Consider the following 22,577-nt stretch of genomic DNA (forward strand, 5'->3'; position numbering starts at 1 on the left):
GTTGCTGCATTATTTTTCAACATTTGATGTAGTTTCCTAAATACAGATCAGGTGTGTGACCATTGTTTTCTTTTTGGAGATAAGAATATATACATGTGCTTAATAAATCGTCATTTTTACTTCATCCAAAGCTAAGCAGAACAGTAGAGGTGAGAGATTATCTCATTGGAAGATACATTACCATTACATGTTAACATCTGGGATTTAGGTTGTTCCTTCTGAATGATGTTAGATCAAGGTTGTGCTTCATAGTTTCCATTCTATATTCCATAAAAGACATGACATTTGCATCAGTTTTGCGCAGTTCCATGCACATTGATCCATAAGTGTGATATACGATTAAATGCCTTCTTATTACTCCGCGTACCGGTGTGTACCCCGGTTTAGAATAGGTACACCGTATCCCTGCATGTCGTAAGAGGCGACTAAAAGGGTTGGCGTCAGGAAGGGCATCCGGCCATAAAAACATTGCCTCAAAAAGAGAACCATGACAATTACGACTACATATGGGCAGGGTACAGCCCGAAATACCCCGTGGGGGACCCCACTCCCTCTCGTCAAAACTCAAGGTGGGGAACCCGATCGAAGCAAGGGTGGAAATCATTCCATTTATGATGACGAAACGTCTGATGCCCGACGTGGAGACCGGTTTCTGAGATTTGGGACATGGATTGTAGGGACAATGACAGGGAGATCAGGAGAAGTGGTGGAAGTATTAGTCAGAAGAGTGGACATATGTTGTGTGCAGGAGATGAGATGGAAGGGAAGTGGTGTGAGAATGGTGAAGGGTAGGCAGGGACAGAAATACAAGTTTGCGTGGCAAGGGTGCCCGGAGGGCGTGAATGGTGTTGGTGTCCTGTTTTCTGAGGAGTTTGTTGACAGTGTGGTGAGTGTGACTAGAGTGGGTGAAAGGTTGATGATGGTGAAAATGATGATTGGAAAGCTCTTGGTGAACATCATCTCGGGATATGCTCCGCAGGTTGGTCGGAGCGATGAAGAGAAGGACAAGTTCTGGTGTGCAATAGCGAAGCTGAAGGAAAACGTGAAAGATGAGGAAGTTGTTGTGGTAGGAGGAGACCTAAATGGACATGTGGGAAGGAGTATGGCCGGTTTTGAGGGAGTTCATGGGGGTTACGGATATGGTGTGAGAAATGAAGAAGGTGAAAGGATTTTGGAGTTTGCTGATGGAGCTGATTTGTTGATTTGTAATACTCAGTTCCAGAAAGAAGATAATAAGCTTGTTACATACATGTCAGGTGGGTCGACGACAACCGTTGACTACCTGCTGGTGCGTAGGCGAGATAGGGGGCACCTTCGGGACACAAAGGTGATCCCGGGGGAGGAGGCTGTTTCACAGCACCACTTGGTTGTCTGCGACATAAGGGTGAAAGGTGCAAGGAGAGCTCGGCGGGTGAAGTACCAACCGAGAATGAAGGTGTGGAGGTTGAAAGAGGTGACAGTGAGGGAGGCATTAAAAGAGAGGCCGAGTATGGTGGAGGATGATGTGGTTGAGCTTGAAAGTGGTTGGATGTCAATGAAAGATAGTCTGTTGGGAGCCGTTGGTGAGGTATGTGGATGGACAAAAGGACCACTGAGGCACTCGGAAACATGGTGGTGGGATGATGAAGTTGGAAAGAAGATTGACGAGAAGAGGAAGAAGTTCAAGGAGTGGCAGAAGGCGAAGGGTATGGGGGCAGAAAAGGCAGAGCATGAAAGTTATAAGGCAGCCAAGAAAGCTGCAAAGAAAGAGGTAGCAAAGGCACAGGAGGCATGTAGGAAAATGTTCGGAGAGCGCTTGGATTCGGAAGAGGGTCAGAAAGCAGAATTCAGGATTGCAAAGCAGATAGCGAAAGAGAGGTGTGATGTGATGGGTGTGAGTTGCTTGAAGGATGAAGTGGGACAAATCGTTGTGGACCCAAATGGAATTAAAGGAAGATGGAAGAGATATATGGAAATACTGTTGAATGCAGAGAATGAATGGGATGGCAACATAGAGAGTAACCCAGTTTTTGGACCGGCAGAGAAGATAACCGAGAAGGAAGTTGAGGAAGTGATAAAAGCAATGAAGAGTAGAAAAGCGGGAGGGCCGACGGGAGTTGTGGGAGATATGTTGAAGGCAGCGGGAAATTGGGGTGTGAAGAGAATGACAGAGATCTGCAATCTGGTGGTGAAAGTAGGCCGCATTCCAGTGGATTGGGAACTGAGTACCCTCGTCCCTCTATACAAGGGGAAAGGTGACCCTCTGGAGTGTGGCTCGTATCGAGCGATGAAGTTATTGGAGCATGGAATGAAGGTATTGGAAAGGGTGATGGAGAGGAGGATAAGGAAGAAAGTGAAGATTGACGAAATGCAGTTTGGATTTATGCCAGGAAGAGGAACGACAGACGTGCTTTTTATTGTGAGGCAGTTGCAGAAGAAGTATATGGAGAAGAGGAAGAAGTTGTTTCTTGGGTTTGTAGATCTGGAGAAAGCATTCGATAGGGTTCCACGTGAAGTAGTGACATGGGCATTGAGGAAGTTAGTAGTGGAGGAATGGTTGATCAGAGTCATGATGGCAATGTACAAAAGAGCGTGCACAGCTGTAAGGACGAAGGACGGGAACAGTGGTGAGTTTGAGGTGAAGGTGGCAGTGCATCAAGGGTCGGTACTAAGTCCACTACTATTTGTAGCTGTGATGGAGGTGCTGGCTCAGAACGTAAAGGAGGGTCTACCGTGGGAGTTGTTGTATGCAGATGATCTGGTGTTGATTGCAGAAAGTATGGATGGACTGAAGGAGAAGATGAACAAGTGGAAGGAATGTATGGAGACAAAAGGTCTGAAGGTGAATATCGGAAAAACGAAAGTGATGGCAAGTGGTAAAGCATGTGGTGAGGTGGAAAGAACTGGGAAGTGGCCGTGTGCTGTGTGCAGGAAAGGTGTCGGAGTGAATTCCATTCAATGTACAATGTGTGCTGAGTGGGTTCATCAAAAATGTAGTGGTTTGAGAGGGTCATTAACCAGTGTGGCAGCTACATTCAAGTGTAAGGTGTGCACAGAGGGAGCTGCAGATGGAGGAAATGTTGAGTTGGATCTTGGAGATGGCGTGAAGCTGGAAGGTGTGAAAACATTTTGTTACCTTGGAGACATGCTGAATGGAGAAGGTGGATCAGACTCGGCAACGGTTGCTCGAGTGAGGTGTGCATGGAAGGAGTTTCGGGAACTGAGTGGCGTGCTGACGAGGAGGGGAGTGTCATTGAAGCTGAAGGGAAAGGTGTATGCTGCATGTGTGAGAAGTGTTATGATTTATGGGAGTGAGACATGGGTAATGAACGTAGAGCAGCAACGAAGGCTGGAAAGGGTGGAAATGCGAATGGTTCGGTGGATGTGTGGAGTATCGTTGAGAGAGAGGAAGACACATGATGAATTGCGAAAGATGATGGGAATAGAGCCTGTGATGGATGCTGTGAAGAGAAACAGGTTGAGATGGCTTGGTCATGTGTTGAGGAAGGATGAAAGTGACTGGTTGAGAAGAGTGATGGAAATGAATGTAGAAGGAAGTAGAGGACGGGGAAGACAGAGAAAGACTTGGCTAAAGATGGTCGAAGAAGAAATGCGGGCAAGGGGGTTAACAAGGGGAGATGCACAAAATTGGGCAAAATGGAGAACATTGTCACGGGGACTGCAAGGCTAACCCCCGCTCTTGCAGGGAAAATGGCCTTAAAATGCCTGTTGTTGTTGTGTTATTACTCCGCGTGCGTGAAGGGAAAAGCGGGGTTAAGCAATTGGTTCACTTTGTCTGTCGGTCTGTCTCAAGACGAAACTGAAATTGAAAATCATTCGAAGGAGGAAATTTACTGTTTTTAGGGACGTCATAATGGACACAAACTACGGGCATAAATAATAATTTAACGTACTAAATAAGGCAGTGTAAAAGACGGTGCATCAATGGCGGTAAACTTCCAAAAAAAGTGTTTGTTTGGTTTTCCTCTGCAGCGTTGAAATCTTTTTTTTAAATTTTTTTAATACTACTTGCTTAGCACGTTCAAACCCCGTCCGTTTAGCAGTACTGTACTTGGAAAAATAGTCATGCAGTCTCATGCCCTGAGGGTAGAATAACCACGACACAAATATTGCGCCGTTTTACTCTCAGCGTTGGGGAATATCAAGATTCAGACAAAATGGTGGCTCGTAGGAAATCTAGATCGTGCTTGTAAATGCAAAGCAAGGGTTGAAAAGAACCTTCCCATGTCCCTTTTCTCATGGCCCACACGGGGTAAGGTGTTCTATGATCTCTCTAGTTTGGTGTAGGCTTGGGCGATTCTTAAAATTTGAGAATCGATTCCGATTCTGAAATGCTGTTTCTATTCCGAAAGGAATCAATTCTGATTCACCAAAACCAACATCTAATCAATTTGCCCTTGTCACATGTCCAATAATAATAATAGCCTGGTGTTGGCATAACGGTTAGGGTGCCGGCTTGGGATCCTAGGATCCTGGGTTCGAATCCCGGTCGATCGCTGAATTAACGCCATGGGGGTTGACTCAGCCTGTCATCCTTCTGAGGTCGGCAAATTGGGTACCTGTTCAATGGTAATTCCGTGTTTGTCGCAAGAGGAGACCAACAGGTTTGGTGGCAGGAAGGGCATCCGGCCATAAAACATTGCTTCAAAAAGAGGACCAAGGTGCCTGAAAAAGGCCAACCCCTGCTCTGTGGGGAAAAATGGCCTCCAAAGACTGTTTTTGAGGAAGACTGTTGCGCAAGAGATGATCCATAGCTCCACAACAGTTTCTTCTGCATCTTTTGTTTTGCTTGCAGGAATTTTTGTTCACACAATGATTACATTTCTCATGTATAATACGTCGTGTGAGGGGCTTGCTTGTATTTGGTCGGCATGCTACGTCTATTTTGGAAGTACGTTTCTTTTGTTGGATTTTGGGATCTTAAGGAAGGTGTCCATTTTAGAATTTGTTGACCTCCGCGAGCTACGTCTTGAGTTCTTTCTTTCTTGGATAAGTTTGTTGACCGATCAAGCCTGATGTTTGTTGAGAACAAAGGATTGTTTTTTTCTTGAAGTTGACAAGTGGATCCGAAACAGAGGAGGTTATATTTTGCGCTTATGTGTATATATAAAAAAAAAATCCCTTTTTTAGGCCAATTTCCTTGCTCGAGCGGGGGTTAGCCTTGCGTGCCCCATGACAATCATCATGGTTCCCTTTTTGAGGCAATGTTTTTCTGGCCGGATGCCCTGCCTGACACCAACCCTTTAGTCGCATCTTACGACACGCAGAGATATGGTGTACTTATTCTAAACCGGGGCACACACCGGCACATTCATCCCAGCAAGCTGGTACTCAATTTGCCGACCTCAGAAGGATGAAAGGCCGTTTATGTCTATAGTGTCAAATTATTTCCTTGATAAACTCTCATTTGAGACTTTTGTTTCACATTATGATTCTTGCTTCTTTCATTTCAGGCTTTTGGTCCCTACTGCTTTCTTGTGTGAATTCTGTAGTGTCTGCTGTAACTGTAGGATGTAACAAATCCCTTGCCACAGACACCACATATGTATGGACGTTCACCCGAATGGACTCGCATGTGTCTCTGACAGGGCGTCGACTCAAGGAATGCCTTACCACAGATCATGCATGTGTACGGACGTTCACCTGAATGAATTCGCATGTGTCTCTGACAGGGTGACGACTCAAGAAATCCCTTACCACACACCGTGCACGTGTAGGGATACTCTCCTGAATGAATTTGCATGTGTACCAAACAGCGCGATGACGATGTGAATCCCTTACCACAAACCCTGCAGGTATATGGTTTCTCCCCTGTGTGGACCCGAGTGTGTCTTGTGAATACCCATTTACGACAGGAACTGTAAGAACAAACAGTGCATTTGTACTTTTTATCAGTGGAAGTTGGTTGGTTCCTCTTCAGGGGAGTCTCAGTGGTGAAGCTTTGAGAACCTGAAGTGCATGGGGACTTCCTGATGAGCTCCACTTGTCTCCCTGTGAAGGTCATTCAAACAGACAAACCAAGTCAGTTCTCAGCCTTAAATTTGGCCTTTAAAGATTTACAAAAATAAACGAATCAATTTTCTGATGCAACACTCAAAAGGGATGAAAACATCTCTCTTAACAATGATGCAGTTTCTCATGGTGTCAATGAAAGGCACCAACCTGGAAGGAAAAAACAGCTATCTGTGGTTTGAGGTCTTTAAGTCTTGCAGGTTTTCCAAATATGTATTTTTCGTGTGCGATTATTATTTTATGAGACATGCCAGTGCAATTCAGAAAAAATTCAGGAAACTTTCAGGAAAAAATCAACTAAATGTTTTCAGAGGTCATCAATTCATTAAGTATCCCAAAGGTGAAAATATTTCATGCAAGTGTGATATGTAGAATCTGAACTGTGCTGTCAACCAAACACCTGTTCTGTTCTGTTTTTTTATTGGGCAATCCTGTTTTTTGGCAGCCAGAAATGATTGACAGCAGCATGAACGACAGACTCTACTTAAACAAAACCATGCGTTCTGACTTTCCGGCTAACAGCGTGTTCCAAACCATGGAAGAACCACAACAGCACTCGGTAGAGGATCACTAAAAAGATTGTCGTATCAGGATCCGGATTCGGATCTTCACTCAAAATTTAATCAATTCGTCTTTGTCACACACCCAACCTGTCCACCAAGTTTCGTCAGAATCTGTCCATAACTTTTTGAGACATCCTGCTCACAGTCAAACAAACAGACAAATAGGGGTGAACCACACCATGGATGAAGCATGACCTCCATCCACCTTATATGTATATGTATGTAAATGATATCCCTGTGCCTGCTTCACCAATCATATCCGCACTCCTGCTACACACCCAATTAAATGAAGAAAATTAACAGTTACATTGAATTTTTGTCATATTAACATAGCTCACGCATGAGTGGCCAACTAGATTCTTCCTGTATCAGTTTGTATTTCTGTCTGTGCTCCGTCCTCCAAATATTCCGACAGGTCGCACAAGATCTGCCAGCAACCCTCTTATGGTTAAACTTCCCAAATTAAGACTCTCTGCTCACCTTCGCTCTTTCCTCCCGCCTCTGGAACAAACTCCCTCACTTTCTTCAATCGCAATTCTCCCTCCAGGTCTTTAAAACAGCTGTTCACCACCATCTCCAGTTCACCAGTACAAAATCCTCCTCTTGTCCTACAAAGCCCTCCATAACCTGGCCCCATCCTACCTGGCTGACCTCCTCTCCAGACACACTCCCACCCGCAACCTCCGCTCTGCTGGTACCAACCTCCTGACCCCCCCCCCCCCCCCCCATCCGGACCAAATTCAGATCCTGGGGGGACAGGGCCTTCTCCATCGCTGCTCCCACCCTCTGGAACTCACTACCTCACACCATCAGAGACTCCTCCTCACTCACCACATTCAAAACATCACTCAAGACCCACCTGTTCAACACTGCATTCAACATTTAACCCACAGCATTTAACCCCTGACTATCTCCTCTCCTTCTCCTTCCTTTTGCTTTGATTATTTACCTATTGATTTTTGGCTTTTTGCAATTGTTTTTTGTACTCTGTCAAAGCGTCTTTGGGCTTCTTGAAAAGCGCTATATAAAATAAATGTATTATTATTATTATTATTATCTCTTATCTTCCCCCATCCAAAACCTTGATCTTTTCTACCCCCGCTAATTCACCCCAGCTACACTTTTTTGAAATACGGACTCCTTTCTTGGAAGTCCGAGCAGTGTCCACGTGTTTTTTTAGCTCTCCCACCCCCTCCCATGCCTTCTCCCCCCCAAGCCCTCTCCCTCCATCAGATCTCCCAATGCCCCTGCTCTCCATCTTGTCTCCCGCTCCCTTTATCATATGTTTATGTTTTATGTGTCAGTTTGTCTTTTTGTGATCAATGTTAGCTCTTACACGAGCCTAAATCTTGTATACAAAAAAAAAAAGAAAAAAAAAAAGGTTCCTTGTATATATTATTGTGTGTAGTTAATAATGTCGTGCTTGCATTTCTGACAACTTACAATCCTCGGTGTAACTTCCTTCTTCTTCGGGATCAACCAGGTACTCTTCTTCAACCTTTACTTGCAGGACTTCAGTACGTCCGACCTTCTCCGAGTCATTGTCACATCCTGGTACAACGAGCTGCTCTGAGCCTTTCCGGGCAATGCACGACTCCATAAAACAACAGAGCTTGGCGTACATGGCGAGAGTAAATTCTCTTGTGGACAAAGAACAGAGTCGAACCCTTGCCGGAGCAGGCTCGGCACGGGCACAGAGCACTCCAAAGATCTCGATCCCCAGCCCCATAACCACAGCACGGAGCGACTCCTCCGGCAAGCCACGGCTCTCCAGCCAGGCAGGAATATCACCGATCCTGCTATTAGTTCTTGCACAGTCCATGGCTCGTCAGGAACCTGCGGTGAAATGAGTTAAAATGTAAACAGGCTTATCCTTTTTCAGGAACTACTTAAACATAGATGAGGTAATTCTAAATATGAAACAAGTCATGTGCACATTTACATGTGTGTCTTCTGTTGTAATCTTCTTGTGAATGGACCTACCATATATACTCGTGTATAGGTCGAGTTTTTGAGATGATTTTGATGGCCTAAATTTCGGGGGTTGTCTTATGCACGAGTAATGTTTTGTGGGATGATTCTGCAGGTCATAAACAAGGAAATAAGTCGTAGGAAACAGTCTGGGTAGGTCAAAAATGGCAAATGAACATGATGGATGACCGCATTCGTCATGTTCATGCCTGGTAGCCGCCATTTTGTATCCACCACAGACATGACAGAAACACAAGACCAGAAATTACCTAAATTAAATTTATCAAATTTATTTACAACTTTGTTTCAACTTTATTTTCACAGTCTCACATGATAAAATAAATGACTACATACAACAGGATAATGATTGAGATAATATACGATTGAAATAAATAACTCGGACACCACTTCCTGGTTCATGATTCCTAGAAATGCCTAGTCCTGCGCACACTAGCGGTACACAGATCGGTAATCAGTAACGCAATATGATCGAAACAACGACCAGACAAAAAACATGGATGATAGCGGCATGCATTGGATACTCATTGAAAATTGCTGTCGTTTCTCTATTTTCTAATCTTGCTTGTTGGTTTGCTCGCGTGAAAAGCATGCACCTGCGAAAATATGTTACGTAAAAAACTGGGGCCGTCTTATACATGGGACATATAAAAAATAGCCGACTTTTATCGGCTAGATATGACACATTTTATGTCACTTTCAGGGAGAGTGACAAGTTTGCAGTGCAATACGTGGTATGTTTGAAAGAAAGAAAAATATTCATGGACTGACGCTGATACAGATGCACTTTGTATAAACTTGGAGTGCTTTCTTTCAAGTAAAGGTGAAAGAAAAGGAGTTCCAGTGAAGCCGCACTCTCCCACACTCTCTCCACTGCCTGCACTCGCCACAATCAAACTTCCTCTACCTGTTACCTTTTGCAAGCACAACCAACTTTCAGCTACAAGTTTTGTTTTCACTACGTTAGCTGCTGAAAAGCAGCTATTCCTTCCTTCAACCCATTTGTAATGATCCTCAAGTCATTGAGGATTTTTTTTTTTTTTTTTGTATACAAGATCGAGGCTCGTGAAAGAGCGAACATTAATCACACAGAAAGACAAACCGACACATAAAACATATAACATAGGGAGCGGTAGACAAGATGGGGAGAGAGGGGGAAGGACACAAACACAACATTTGAGAGCAGGGACCGAGAGACATGGAGACATCGAGAGATCTGAGAGAGGGCGAGGGCTTTGGGGGGGGGGGGGGGGGCGTGGGAAGGGGGCGGTGGGAGAGGTATAAAACATATGGACACTGCCAGGACTTCCAGGAAAGAAGTTGGAATTTCAAACAAGGTGGATCTGGGGTGAATTAGCGGGGGTAGAAAAGATCAAGGTTTTGGATGGGGGAAGATAAGAGATGGTGGTGAACAGCTGTTTTAAAGACCTGGAGGGAGGAGTGGGATTGAAGGGAGTGAGGGAGTTTGTTCCAGAGGCGGGAGAAAAGAGGAATGAAAGAGTGAAGGTGAGCAGGGAGCCGAGATTTCGGCAGTTTAACCATCAGAGGGTTGCTGGCAGATCTTGTGCGACCTGTAGGAATATTTGGGGGACGGAGCACAGAGAGAGCTGGGGGTGCAAGGCCGGAGAGGAGTCGGTAGAAGACAGAAAGACCACCTACCTGCCTGCGGTGAGTGAGTGAAAGGCCCTCAGAGATAGCTTCATCGCGGGAGATTCCAATAATTCTGAAAGCTTTGGTTTCAACAGCGTGAAGCCGAGCTAGGCGTGAGGCAGGAGCACCGGCCCATAGGGGAGAACAGTATTCCATTGAGCTGCGGATGAAAGCCTTGTATGTGGTGAGGAGCTCAGGTGTGCCGAGGAAGGACTTCGCACGACGGAGGATGCCCAGTCGGCGACTGGCTTTGGAGGCCAGCTTGGAAATGTGGTTTTCCCAAGAAAGATCATGGCAGATAGTGAGACCCAAAATCTTGAGCGACAGAACTTCTTGGAGAGGATTGTTGAGAAAGTAGATGGGAGGGTTGTCCAGTCGATCTTTTCGGAGAGACATAGTAAGAGTGTGAGATTTGTCAGGATTGAAAGACATGTTCCACTTGTTTGACCAGTCTGTGATTTTGTCCAGGTCTTCAGAGAGTGAGGAGGCAGCAGACTGCCGATCTGAGGGAAGAGGAATGGAGCGGCAGAGAGTGGAGTCATCAGCAAAGAGATAGAGAGGATTTTCGAGAGAGTCAGAGAGATCATTGATGAAGACCAGAAAAAGCACGGGGCCCAGAACACTGCCTTGGGGAACTCCAGCCTGAACAGGAAGAGGAGATGAGAGAAACCCATTCAGGGCCACACGTTGACGACGACTAGAGAGGACGTCCGCCAGCCATGCGTGGAGATTTCCATGGATACCAAAGGAGGAGAGTTTGGTGAGCAGAGCGGGGTGCCAGACCGTGTCGAAGGCACGTGATATGTCGAGGGAGACAGCTCTAATTTCCTGTTTGGCATTGAGGACCTCCATCCATTGTTGAGACAGCAGAAGCAGCATGTCCAGAGTAGAGTGACCTGGTCTGAAGCCAAATTGATGATCAGAGATCAAGCCATTGGAGAAGAGGAAAGATTTCATATCCGAAGCAATGATGGATTCCATGACTTTGCTGATAATTGGGAGAAGGCTGATTGGTCTGTAGTTGCTAGGATCTGTTTTTGCACCTTTTTTGTGCAAAGCGGTGATGTTGGCTGATTTCCAAGCAGATGGCAGTTGACCTTGAGCAAAAGAGAGGGTGAAGAGAACAGAGAGAGGGTGAGATAGAGCAGCAGAGCAGGATTTTAGGACCCGTGGGCTGATGCCGTCGGGTCCAGTTGCAGAATCAGAGTCGAGGGTTGACAGAAACTTTTCCACCTTGTCAGGAGGAAAGGACACGGAGTCCAGGAGCAGCAGGGTACGACTGGGTATGGTGGGTACAGAGAGGGATGGGTTTGGGACACAAGATTTAGAGGCAAACACAGAGTTGAGGCATTCAGCTTTTTCACGTGCGGAGTCAGCTGTGTAGCCGTTTGAGGTAAGGGAGGGGATGGAGGGGGAACAAACACCAGAAACGGATTTGACCAGACGCCACCAGGATTTGGAAGAGGGAGACAGATAAGAGAGTTCGGTCTTGAGAACGGAGAGATATTGTTTCCTGGCTCTCCTGAGGGTGGACACACACTTGTTTCGGGCTTTGTGAAAGGAAATGAGATTTCCTTCCGTTGGATTTGCTTTCCAGGAGACGAAGGAAAGTTGTTTCTGGGCAACAGCCTCACCACAAGATTCCGTGTACCATGGACGGGAGGAAGGGTATGACAACTGAAGACGAGATGGGATAAATCTGTGCATGAGAGAGAGCAATTTACTTTGGAAGAATTCCCAGGATGAGTTGATGTCAGAGGTGGTAGAGATGGGAGACCAGTCCAGATGATTGATGGCTGCTTGAAGACCGTGCCAGTTGGCCTGAGTGAAATGCCAGACTCGTCGACGCTGAGCAGGCTCCCTGAGGATGGTCAGAGAGATGTCCACTTTAACAAGGACATGATCAGATGATCCGATCGGAGCAGAAGAAGAGCAGCAGACATTTTCAGGGAAGTTAGTCATAACCAAGTCCAGAAGAGAAGATGTTCCGTTGACTGAGATCCGGGTCGGGAAATTGACAGATTGTGTCAGTCCCAGTGAGTCGCAGAAGTCCTTTGCTGAGGAGCCATGGCTGGTGAGAGAGGTACCCACACCCAGCCAACTGGCATGATGACAGTTGAAATCACCACATATGAGGAAGAGAGAGTTGGGATGAGTAGATCGAAGTTGGTCCATATCATCAGACAGCGAGATGTAGATGGAGTCATCACTGTTTGGTGGACGGTACAACACACATATGAACAAGAGGTGGGAGCGAAGGGGAAGCCGTAGCCAGAGGTATTCCTGGGGGTGAGGTGGAGAGAGTGCAGTGCAGGGCGAGTGAGGAAGAGAGTTTTTGATAAAGATAGCAACCCCGCCTCCAGGACGAGGCTCAGGTCTATCATACCGGAGGAGGGAGTAGCCCGGGAGAGATACTATGGAATCAGAGACATCATAAAGGAGGAAAGTTTCTGTTAAGCAGATCACGTCTGGTTTGACAGAAGCAACCTGTATGGAGAGATCAGTTAAGTTTGAACGAAGGCCCCGGATGTTTGAGGTCCATACCGTTAATGAAGAGGAAATCTGCCAGCAACCTGCAGGATCTGCAGGATCATCTGCCAGCAACCCTCTTATGGTCAAATTGCCAAAATCAAGACTCTTTGCTCATCTTCACTCTTTCATTCCTCTTTACTCCAGCCTCTGGAACAAACTCCCTCACTCCCTTCAATCCCTCTACCCCCTCCAGGTCTTTAAAACAGCTGTTCACCACCATCTCTTATCTTCCCCCATCCAAAACCTCGATCTTTTCTACCCCCAGGTCCACTTTTTTGAAATACTGACTTCTTTCCTGGAAGTCCTAGCAGTGTCCATGTGGTTTCTACCTCTCCCAACCCCCCCCCCCCCCCCCCCCACCTTCCGATGCCCCCGCTCCCCAAGCCCTCTCCCTCCCACAGATCTTCCAATGTCCCTGTTCTCTACTGTTGTACTTGTGTGCTTCCCCCTCTCTCCCCATCTTGTCTCCCGCTCCCTTTATCATATGTTTTATGTCAGTTTGTTTTTATGTGATTAATGTTAGCTCTTACACGAGCCTCGATCTTGTACACAAAACAAAATAATCTATCTATAATTCCAGTAATCTCTGTGTGTATGTTTGTATGTTTGTATGTTTGTATGTCTGTATGTCTGTATGTCTGTGACCGCTGTTTCTCGACAACCACGGGTCCGATATACTTTAAACTTGCCAGGTATATTGCTGGGGACCCGAGGATGTGCCTTTTCAAGGTTTCATATTAATCGGAGAAGTAGTTACCGAGCTATGTCCAAAAAACGATTCAACCAATCAGAGAGCAGCGAGCTATCACGTGTGCCGAACGTGGCGAACAGACTCTGCCTCGGACGGCACATTTGAGAGCGTATTCATTTATTTCACGTTGGAAAACTATGTTGCCGTTAAACTATGTTTTAAAACTAATTAAAACTAATTTGCGATTCATCGTAACTGCGATTTGCGACCTTCCGGACAGTGAAGACTTCACTTCCGGCAGCCAATCACAGAACGCTTTGTTGCGTAGGCGTGGCCGATGTGAGAGCGAGCCGAGCCGAGCGCGTGCGCCATTACGGTTCGTAATTCGATTTCTTCCGGAGAAAATAATAATTTCTCGATTTCTTATGCGCATTATTTCTCCCAATTCAGTCAGAGCAAAGGGCGGAAGCGAAGAGCGTTGTTTTTTTTGTTTACGGGCGTACGGGCGTACGGGCGGGGTAGAGCGTACAGGTAGCGTTTTTTTTTTTTTTTGGCAAGGAACGGGCACCCACGTACGGGCATGCCCTAGTAATAATAATCCCTGCAACAATTGTCCTGAAGATGTGCTTGTTAAAATTGTCCTCTATTCTCACAAAACTGTACAACCTATGGGTATTAAAGACGGTTTTCTCACGTTGCTGCAGGGTGGCTTCGGTTGTACGTACCTGCATTTAAAGGCTCTGGGGAGAAATCGAATCCATCCGTCTAAAGGCAGATCAGCCTTCTTCCCATTTAGAGCAAAGTATTTGAGTGCCTTATCATCCAGCAGCTTATAACATTCCTGGAAGAGCACAATCTCACAACCCATTCACAGTATGGATCCGCAATTTCTGGTCTATTGGTGATGTTCTTCCCCTCATAACTGAACCAGGCCCTTGACCGGCATGGCGAGGCCAGACTTGTAGCCCTCGACATCTCTGAGGGTTTTTGATAAAGTTTGGAAAAAGCCTCTCATTAGAAGAGGAAGAAGAAGAACCACCTTTAAAGGCCATTTTTCCCCACAGAGCGGGGGTTGGCCTTTTTTGGGCACAGTGGTCCCCTTTTGAAGCAATATTTTACGTCCGGATGATTCGAACCCAGGACCCTCGGATCCCAAGCCGGCACCTTAACCGCTAAGCCAACACCAGGCTAAGCCAACCTCTCATTAAAAAACCACATTCACAAACCACATCATTCATTCACAAGCTAAATTCACAAGCATGGAATATTGTAGTCACATTCAAGTCATCTACTGCCCCTTCTTGAGAGAATTCAATGGCAAGTTGTTAATCTGGTCGGTCATGGTCTGAAGTAATATCTGGAATCTTTCTCGGATCGACCCTCTGTGGCCTCTCGGTGGCTCTGCTACAAGTACTCCAATGGAAGATGCTCAAAGGGCCTTTCACTACATGTCCCTCCGGTACATACTTTCATGGGTTCTACATGTTTGGCAGCCTCTGCACACCTACACGGTCTGTGCTTCTCAGGTCAACACAGTACGATATTCCTCCAGTTTTTCCCCATGCACTGCCAAACTCTGAAGTTCCCTACCTGCATCTTGTTTCCTAGCAACATACATCCTTTCCCAGTTTGAGATGTGAATATGTATCTCCTTTCACAGTGATTCCCCTTCCCACAATTTATTTTGTACAACTCCCCCCTCCCCTTTGAGTAACCTTTTGGTCTTGTGATGGCCGAACTACCCATAAAAAATAAAAACAAAACAGAACGACACTCTTCGACGTCGCGATGTCGACCGATATGCCTCCACCCACATTATTACATCACTATCCGAAACCCGTGGAACATCAACGGAAGGGAGGATGTGGTGTATGGATAGAGTGTACCATTATGGATGGCATAGGGGATTTGCTTGTCCGAGTAAGAGTTAGGAAGAAAGATGAGAATGAAGAGTGCGTAATGCGTATATGAACAACGATCGCCGACACCGGCACAAATGCATGCTCTGGATTGTCCACTCAGTGGACGGCTTGCTTTCGCCTTCGCCTGTCCAAACAGAGGACGGCTTGCTTCGCCTTCGCCCAGCAGACGCCAATACGATGGCGTCGTAAGATGGCGTCGTATCGGCAGTTAATCGGATGCTTTAGGGCCCCAACGTCGGCTAATTCAGATTTTTCGAGTATGGCTGTACGTGCTAAACAAAGAGCGCGGTTCGTAGATCGTAAATCCATTAGTGCCGTGGGCATCGGGTCACTGGGTGCGGCGTAAAAGGGATAACAAAGTCGAGTCCTTACGCTATTATTATATAGATTATACATACTTGTACCAAGTTTGATTTAAATCCCTTCAGCTGTTCTCAAGTGTTACATTTTTGCTTGACATGACCTCTGACCTTTGATGCAGAAATCTAATCAGTTCATCTTTTCATCATAATATATACTTAAACCTAGTTTGGTAAACATCCCATCACTGGTTCACAAGTTAGCACAGTAACAGAATTTTTTACCTAATGGGACATCTGGCCTTTGACCTCTTGACCCCATAATCGAATTAGTTTTTCTTTACATCATTATACATATTTGTACCAACTTTGACTTAGTTCCCATCAGCCGTTTAAGTTATCAGGGTAACTAAAACCTATTACAGACTCTGACCTTTGACCAGCAAAATTAAAATTTCACAAATCACAAGCTTCGACCTCTTTCACGCATCCATCAATTCTTACTTTTGTTTAAAAAAACAATTAATTGCTGAAATGGTTTAATTTTATTATTCAAGGAGAAGCAAAAAGCAATGCAGAGCAAGAATAACCCCCACAGACTATTTAACATTGGGAGTTGTTGATAATTGTGACGAATCAGCATTTCAGAATAAGCCCACAAGATCTATTTGATATTGGAAGTTAATAATTGTGACGAATCTGCATTACAGAATAAGCCCACAAAGATTTTAATGTGGGAAGTTGATAACTGTGACGAATCTGCATTTCAGAAGCGGGCATCACTGTCACACACAAACATCGATAATCTCGTTTCCTCCGTTATTAGTAACGGGTCGTATCGTCACATGTTGATATTTTAATAACCGATTCCTGATCGGAAATTCCCCCATCAATATGAATTTTAACAAAACGATGATAAATTGTCATCTCTGTTATTCCTCGCTCTTCCTGTGCATGGAACGACCTTACACTTACAGAGATTGTAATTGTTCTACCTCACTCTTCCCTTCACTTTCAGGTCAGGTATTCGAAATTCCAAAGCCATGCCGAGGATCCACGGAGCGCTCACAATGGCCCCTACCCAACAACAATCAGGGTTTACTTATCAGATGAACAACGGACTTGGAAATCATGGAAAAAAAAACAAAAAAACGAACCGAGCACGAACGACGATCTCGAGGCTCCTCAGACTCCAGTCCAAACTTCCAGTCAGAACAAGCCCCGCCCTCCTCGCAGTGCATGCCGGGATGCATCTTCCTGGGACCTCGATCGGGTGTCTGTTTATTATGTACGCAAGGTCGGTCCAGCATATAGTTATAGCACGTGGTAGGTCGCAAGTCGTGGTGGGGTTTGTGAGTGTAACATGTGTAAATAGTGCATGTAAGAATCCCAATCTTTAGGAGGTGATATCAACGTTTCATTTGTAATTTTTTTTCGTGTTTCAAGTAATTTTGTAAATATTAGTTGATTCTTTGAACTCGGGTTAGATATTTGAGTTTCAAAAAATAGGACATGGAGGATAAAAAACGAGAGGGGGTGTATGATATCTGTTATAGTATCCACCTACTCATGTTGTATTAATGTGTTATATTATATTGTATATACAATGTACTTCATGTAGTCTATACATATTGAGTATCTATAAATGCAAACAAGTGTTTTGGCCTCCAAAAATCAGTTATAATTATTCAAATTTCAATGTACATCTTTACATGTAACGAGTCCTTTCCTTTAACCAGTTATTCAATTTTCTGAACTAGTACACCCACTCATGGCGGGAGCTGCAGGAAGGGTCATTCCTCCTTGGGGTATATAGATTACAGTAGATCTATGGTCGGGTCTCAAGAACATTGGGTGTGTGTTCATTGACCAAGTTTCTTGTGGAGAGATCGCCAAGTGGTTTAAGCATTCGAGCAAGCATTCCATTCAAAACCGGTAAGGAACGGCTGGCTTGGTAAGCGCTAGCTAGCAGCTTGGCAAATGAGCACAACCCAGGCTTCCTCCCTTTTAGTTTCGTGTTAAACAGCAGGAGCGAGTTTCAAAAGCTCGCTTTGAAAAACGCCACGTTAGCGGCAGGAAGGGTCATGTTAGTAACCCAACCATTGTGGGGTATATAGAGTACAGTAGATCTTCGCTCAGTTCTGTAAGTAAAACTTACGTCACGGATGTCGGGATTACTCCAAATTTCTTCGTTTAATCTTATTAACAGCATTAGCGACTGTTTAAAAAGCTAATCCTATGTGTTTGTGGTTTACAATATTTTTACTTCTGGTCGAGGCCGTTGTGACGTTGCTCCCATGGAAACGCCATGATAAGCTATTTATAAACGTTGACTCGACGTTTGTTCAAGGAGGAAAAACCCTTTGGGGAGGTCGGATATTATTGGTATTAATATTGTTTTGTAATAACATTAATATTATGCTATTATTATTGGCTTTGTTATTAGAAGCAGCCTTGGAAAAACGCCACGATAAAGCTAACTTAACATGGATATACACCTCAACACGCATCCTTATTGGACGGCAATGGTGGGGAAAAACCCTCTTCTGGGAGAAAAAGCCCTTGGGGGAGGGGGGCAAATGAATACGCTACAACCTTCATAGTGTAACCCTTAGTCATCCTGTCAAGTTTTGTTGAGATTGGATAAGTAACGACGGAATGTGTCAGTCAAATATCATGAGACAGACACAGACAGACACCAAATTGCGTATTTTAGTATGACGAGGATGATGAGCTTTCCTCGAATTGTTTTCTTATGCTTGTCCGAGTCCATATGAGATTGTTCATCAATATCACCTTTATTTGCCAAAGAGACCGACATACCAGCTCTACACAACACCAAGCATTCAACTTCTCACCCACTTCAAAAAAAAAAAACATGGGAATTTTATCTTTAGTTCTGCAGTGAATTTACAATTTAGTTTTTGCATTGTAAAGAACAAAATCAAACAAATGTATGCGGTGTCATGGTACAGACTCAGAAAAGACACTGACTGAGCATGCCACTGGACATCGATGTGTTCAAACACGTCCATTTCGCCAGGACGGAGTAGTATACTTGTACCAAGCTGTCCTGGTCCAAACATTACATAACCTCATTTTATCACCGTAGGAAAATGTACAAAAATGGTTTAAACATCTAAATAAGGTTAAAAAAGTATCCCAAATCTTAAAATGCATGCCTTTGAAAATGCAAAAAAAATGGCAAAACTTGGACATTTTTAGATCCAGTATTTTTAAAACCTGGCTGGACAGAGATGTATACAAGGGACATGTCCGGAGAAAACCGGACGTATGCTATCCATATTTGAACCATTTGTATAGTTGCCACTCTCCCTCTTTTGGCGGTGGTGTACGCCTCGACCTCTTTTTACATATTTGAACAGCCGACGAAAAATATTGCCCAACAATAGATATAGACTTTTTATTTCACAGTTAACAGTTTCACAGTTTACAGTAGAAATTACAATTTTCAAATGCTTGATATCAATTAAGGTTTTTATTTCACAATTTACAGTTATAGAAATTACAATTTTCAAATCCTAGATATCAATTGAAGTTTTTATTTCACAATTTACAGTTGAAGAAATTACAATTTTCAAATGCTAGATATCGATTGAGGTTTTTATTTCACAATTTACAGTGATAGAAATTACAATTTTCAAATGTAAACAGTTTCATTGGAGGAATGATGACATTTGTTGGTATGTACTATTGTGGTCAAAAATATTGGCAATCTTGCACTTTTTTCAAACAATGCACCATTTCTTCCACCATTTAAATTTAATTTAAAATAAAATAATGCACCATTTAAAGGCATTAAAAGAGAGGCTGAGTATGGTAGAGGATGATGTGGTTGAGCTTGAAAGTGGTTGGATGTCAATGAAAGATTGTCTGTTGGGAGCCGTTGGTGAGGTATGTGGATGGACAAAAGCACGAACGAGGCACTCAGAAACATGGTGGTGGGATGATGAAGTTGGAAAGAGGATTGACGAGAAAAGGAAGAAGTTCAAGGAGTGGCAGAGGCGAAGGGTACGGGGGCAGAAAAGGCAGAGCATGAAAGTTAAAAGGCAGCCAAGAAGACTGCAAAGAAAAGAGGTAGCAAAGGCGCAGGAGGCATGTAGGAAAATGTTCAGAGAACCCTTGGATTCGGAAGAGGGTCAGACAGCTGTATTCAGGATTGCAAAGCAGATAATGAAAGAGAGGTGTGATGTGATGGGGGTGAGTTGCTTGAAGGATGAAGTGGGACAAATCGTTGTGGACCCAGATGGAATTAAAGGAAGATGGAAGAGATATATGGAAATGCTGTTGAATGCAGAGAATGAATGGGATGGCAACATAGAGAGTAACCCAGTTTTAGGACCGGCAGAGAAGATAACTGAGAAGGAAGTTGAGGAAGCGATGAAAGCAATGAAGTGTAGAAAAGCGGGAGGGCCGACGGGAGTTGTGGGAGATATGATGAAGGCAGCGGGAAGTTGGGGTGTGAAGAGAATGACAGAGATCTGTAATCTGGTGGTGAAAGAAAGCCGCTTTCCAGTGGATTGGGAACAGAGTACCCTTGTCCCTTTATACAAGGGGAAAGGTGATGCTCTGGACTGTGGCTCGTATTGAGCGATAAAGTTATTGGAGAATGGAATGAAGGTATTGGAAAGGGTGTTGGAGAGGAGGATAAGGAAGAATGTGAAGATTGACGAAATGCAATTTGGATTGATGCCAGGAAGAGGAACGACAGACGTGCTTTTTATTGTCAGGCAGTTGCAAGAGAAGTACATGGAGAAGAGGAAGAAGTTGTTTCTTGAGTTTGTTGATCTGGAGAAAGCATTCGATAGGGTTCCACACAAAGTAGTGACATGGGTATTGAGGAAGTTAGGAGTGGAGGAATGGTTGATCAGAGTAGTGATGGCAATGTACGAAAGAGCGCGCACAGCTGCAAGGACGAAGGACGGGAACAGTGGTGAGTTTGAGGTGAAGGTGGGAGTGCATCAGGGGTCGGTACTAAGTCCACCACTATTTGTAGCTGTGATGGAGGTGCTGATTCGGAACATAAAGGAGGGTTTACCGTGGGAGTTGTTGTATGCAGATGATCTGTTGTTGATTGCGGAAAGAATGGATAGACTAAAGGAGAAGATGAACAAGTGGAAGGAATGTATGGAGACAAAAGGTCTGAAGGAGAATATCAGAAAGACGAAGGTGATGGCAAGTGCTAAAGCATGTGGTGAGGTGGAAAGAACTGGGAAGTGGCCGTGTGCTGTGTGCAGGAAGGGTGTCGGAGTGAACTCCATTCAATGTACAATGTGTGCTGAGTGGGTTAATCAAAAATGTAGTGGTCTGAGAGGGTCATTAACCGGTGTGGCAGCTACATTCAAGTGTAAGGTGTGCACAGAGGGAGCTGCAGGTGGAGGAAATGTTGAGTTGGATCTTGGAGACGGCGTGAAGCTGGAAGGTGTGAAAACATTTTGCTACCTTGGAGATATGCTGAATGGAGAAGGTGTATCAGACTTGGCAACGGTTGCTTGAGTGAGATGTGCATGGAAGAAGTTTCGGGAACTGAGTGGCTCGCTGACGTGGAGGGGAGTGTCGTTGAAGCTGAAGGGAAAGGTGAATGCTGCATGTGTGAGAAGTGTTATGATTTATGGGAGTGAGACATGGGTAATGAATGTAGAGCAGCAACGAAGGCTGGAAAGGGTGGAAATGCAAATGGTTCGGTTGATGTGTGGAGTATCGTTGAGAGAGGAAGACAAATGATGAATTGCGAAAGATGATGGGAATAGAGCCTGTAATGGATGCTGTAAAGAGAAGCAGGTTGAGATGGTTTGGTCATGTGTTTTTTTTTTTGTATACAGGATCGAGGCTCGTGCAAGAGCTAACATTTATCACACAAAACATCAAAACAGACACATAAAACATATAATAAGGGGAGCGGTAGACAAGATGAGGAGAGAAGGGGAAGCACACTAAAACAACATTTGAGAGCAGGGACATCGGGAGATCTGTGGGAGGGAGAGGGCTTGGGGGGAGTAGGCGTGGGAAGAGGGGGGGGGGGGGGCGGGAGAAGTATAAACACAAGGGCAATAGAAGGACTTCCAGGAAAGAAGTTGGTATTTCAAAAAAGTACATCTGGGGTGAAATTAGCAGGGGCAGAAAAGATCAAGGTTTTTGATGGGGGGAGTTAAGAGATGGTGGTGAACAGCTCTTTTAAAGACCTGGAGGGAGGAGTGGGATTGAAGAGAGTGAGGGAGTTTGTTCCAGAGGCAGGAGAAAAGAGGAATGAAGGAGTGAAGGTGAGCAGAGATTCTTGATTTTGGCAGTTTAACCATAAGAGGGTTGCAGGCAGATCTTGTGCGACCTGGAGGAATATTTGGGGCACAAATCCCAGAGAGAGCTGGGGGAGCAAAGCCGGAGAGGAGTCGGTGGAAGACAGAAAGACCACCAACCTGCCTGCGGTGAGTGAGTGAGTGAAAGGCCCTCGGAGATACCTTCATCGCGGGAGATTCCAATGATTCTGAAAGCTTTGGTTTCAACAACGTGAAGCCGAGCTAGGTGTGAGGCAGGAGCACCGGCCCAGAGGGGAGAAGAGTATTCCATTTAGCTGCGGATGAAAGCCTTGTATGTGGTGAGGAGCTCAGGTGTGCCAAGGAAGGATTTCGCACGACGCAGGATGCGCAGTCGGTGACGGGCTTTGGAGGCCAGATTGGACATGTGGTTTTCCCAGGAAAGATCATGGCAGATCGTGAGACCCAAAAGCTTGAGTGACAGAACTTCTTGGAGAGGATTGTTCAGAAAGTAGATGGGAGGGTTGTCCAGTCGGTCTTTTCGGAGAGACATAGTAAGAGTGTGAGATTTGTCAGGATTGAAAGACATGTTCCACTTGTTTGACCAGTCTGTGATATTGTCCAGGTCTGCAGAGAGTGAGGAGGCT

General features: G+C 44.9%; 1 protein-coding gene across 2 annotated transcripts in view; it reads right to left on the reverse strand.

Annotated features, from left to right (window-relative positions):
• LOC137416316 (uncharacterized) overlaps positions 1-16,895 on the reverse strand; it is a 28,851-nt gene extending 11,956 nt beyond the window's left edge. The window contains exons 1-3 of one of the 2 annotated variants that reach the window (XM_078770471.1): positions 16,816-16,895; positions 8,019-8,411; positions 5,886-5,991 (exon numbers count right to left, since the gene is read on the reverse strand). In XM_078770471.1, the coding sequence (XP_078626597.1) occupies positions 5,886-5,991; positions 8,019-8,397 (485 nt within the window). In that variant the 5' untranslated portion in view covers positions 8,398-8,411; positions 16,816-16,895. Of the gene's footprint in view, positions 1-5,885; positions 5,992-8,018; positions 8,412-16,633 lie in introns of both variants that reach the window. The other variant, XM_078770472.1, reaches the window with a different exon arrangement.
• Between the last annotated feature and the right edge of the window lie 5,682 nt (positions 16,896-22,577).

This window comes from Myxine glutinosa, chromosome 1 (assembly GCF_964187855.1).
Source record: "Myxine glutinosa chromosome 1, kmMyxGlut1.1, whole genome shotgun sequence".
Lineage (NCBI taxonomy): Eukaryota > Metazoa > Chordata > Myxini > Myxiniformes > Myxinidae > Myxine > Myxine glutinosa.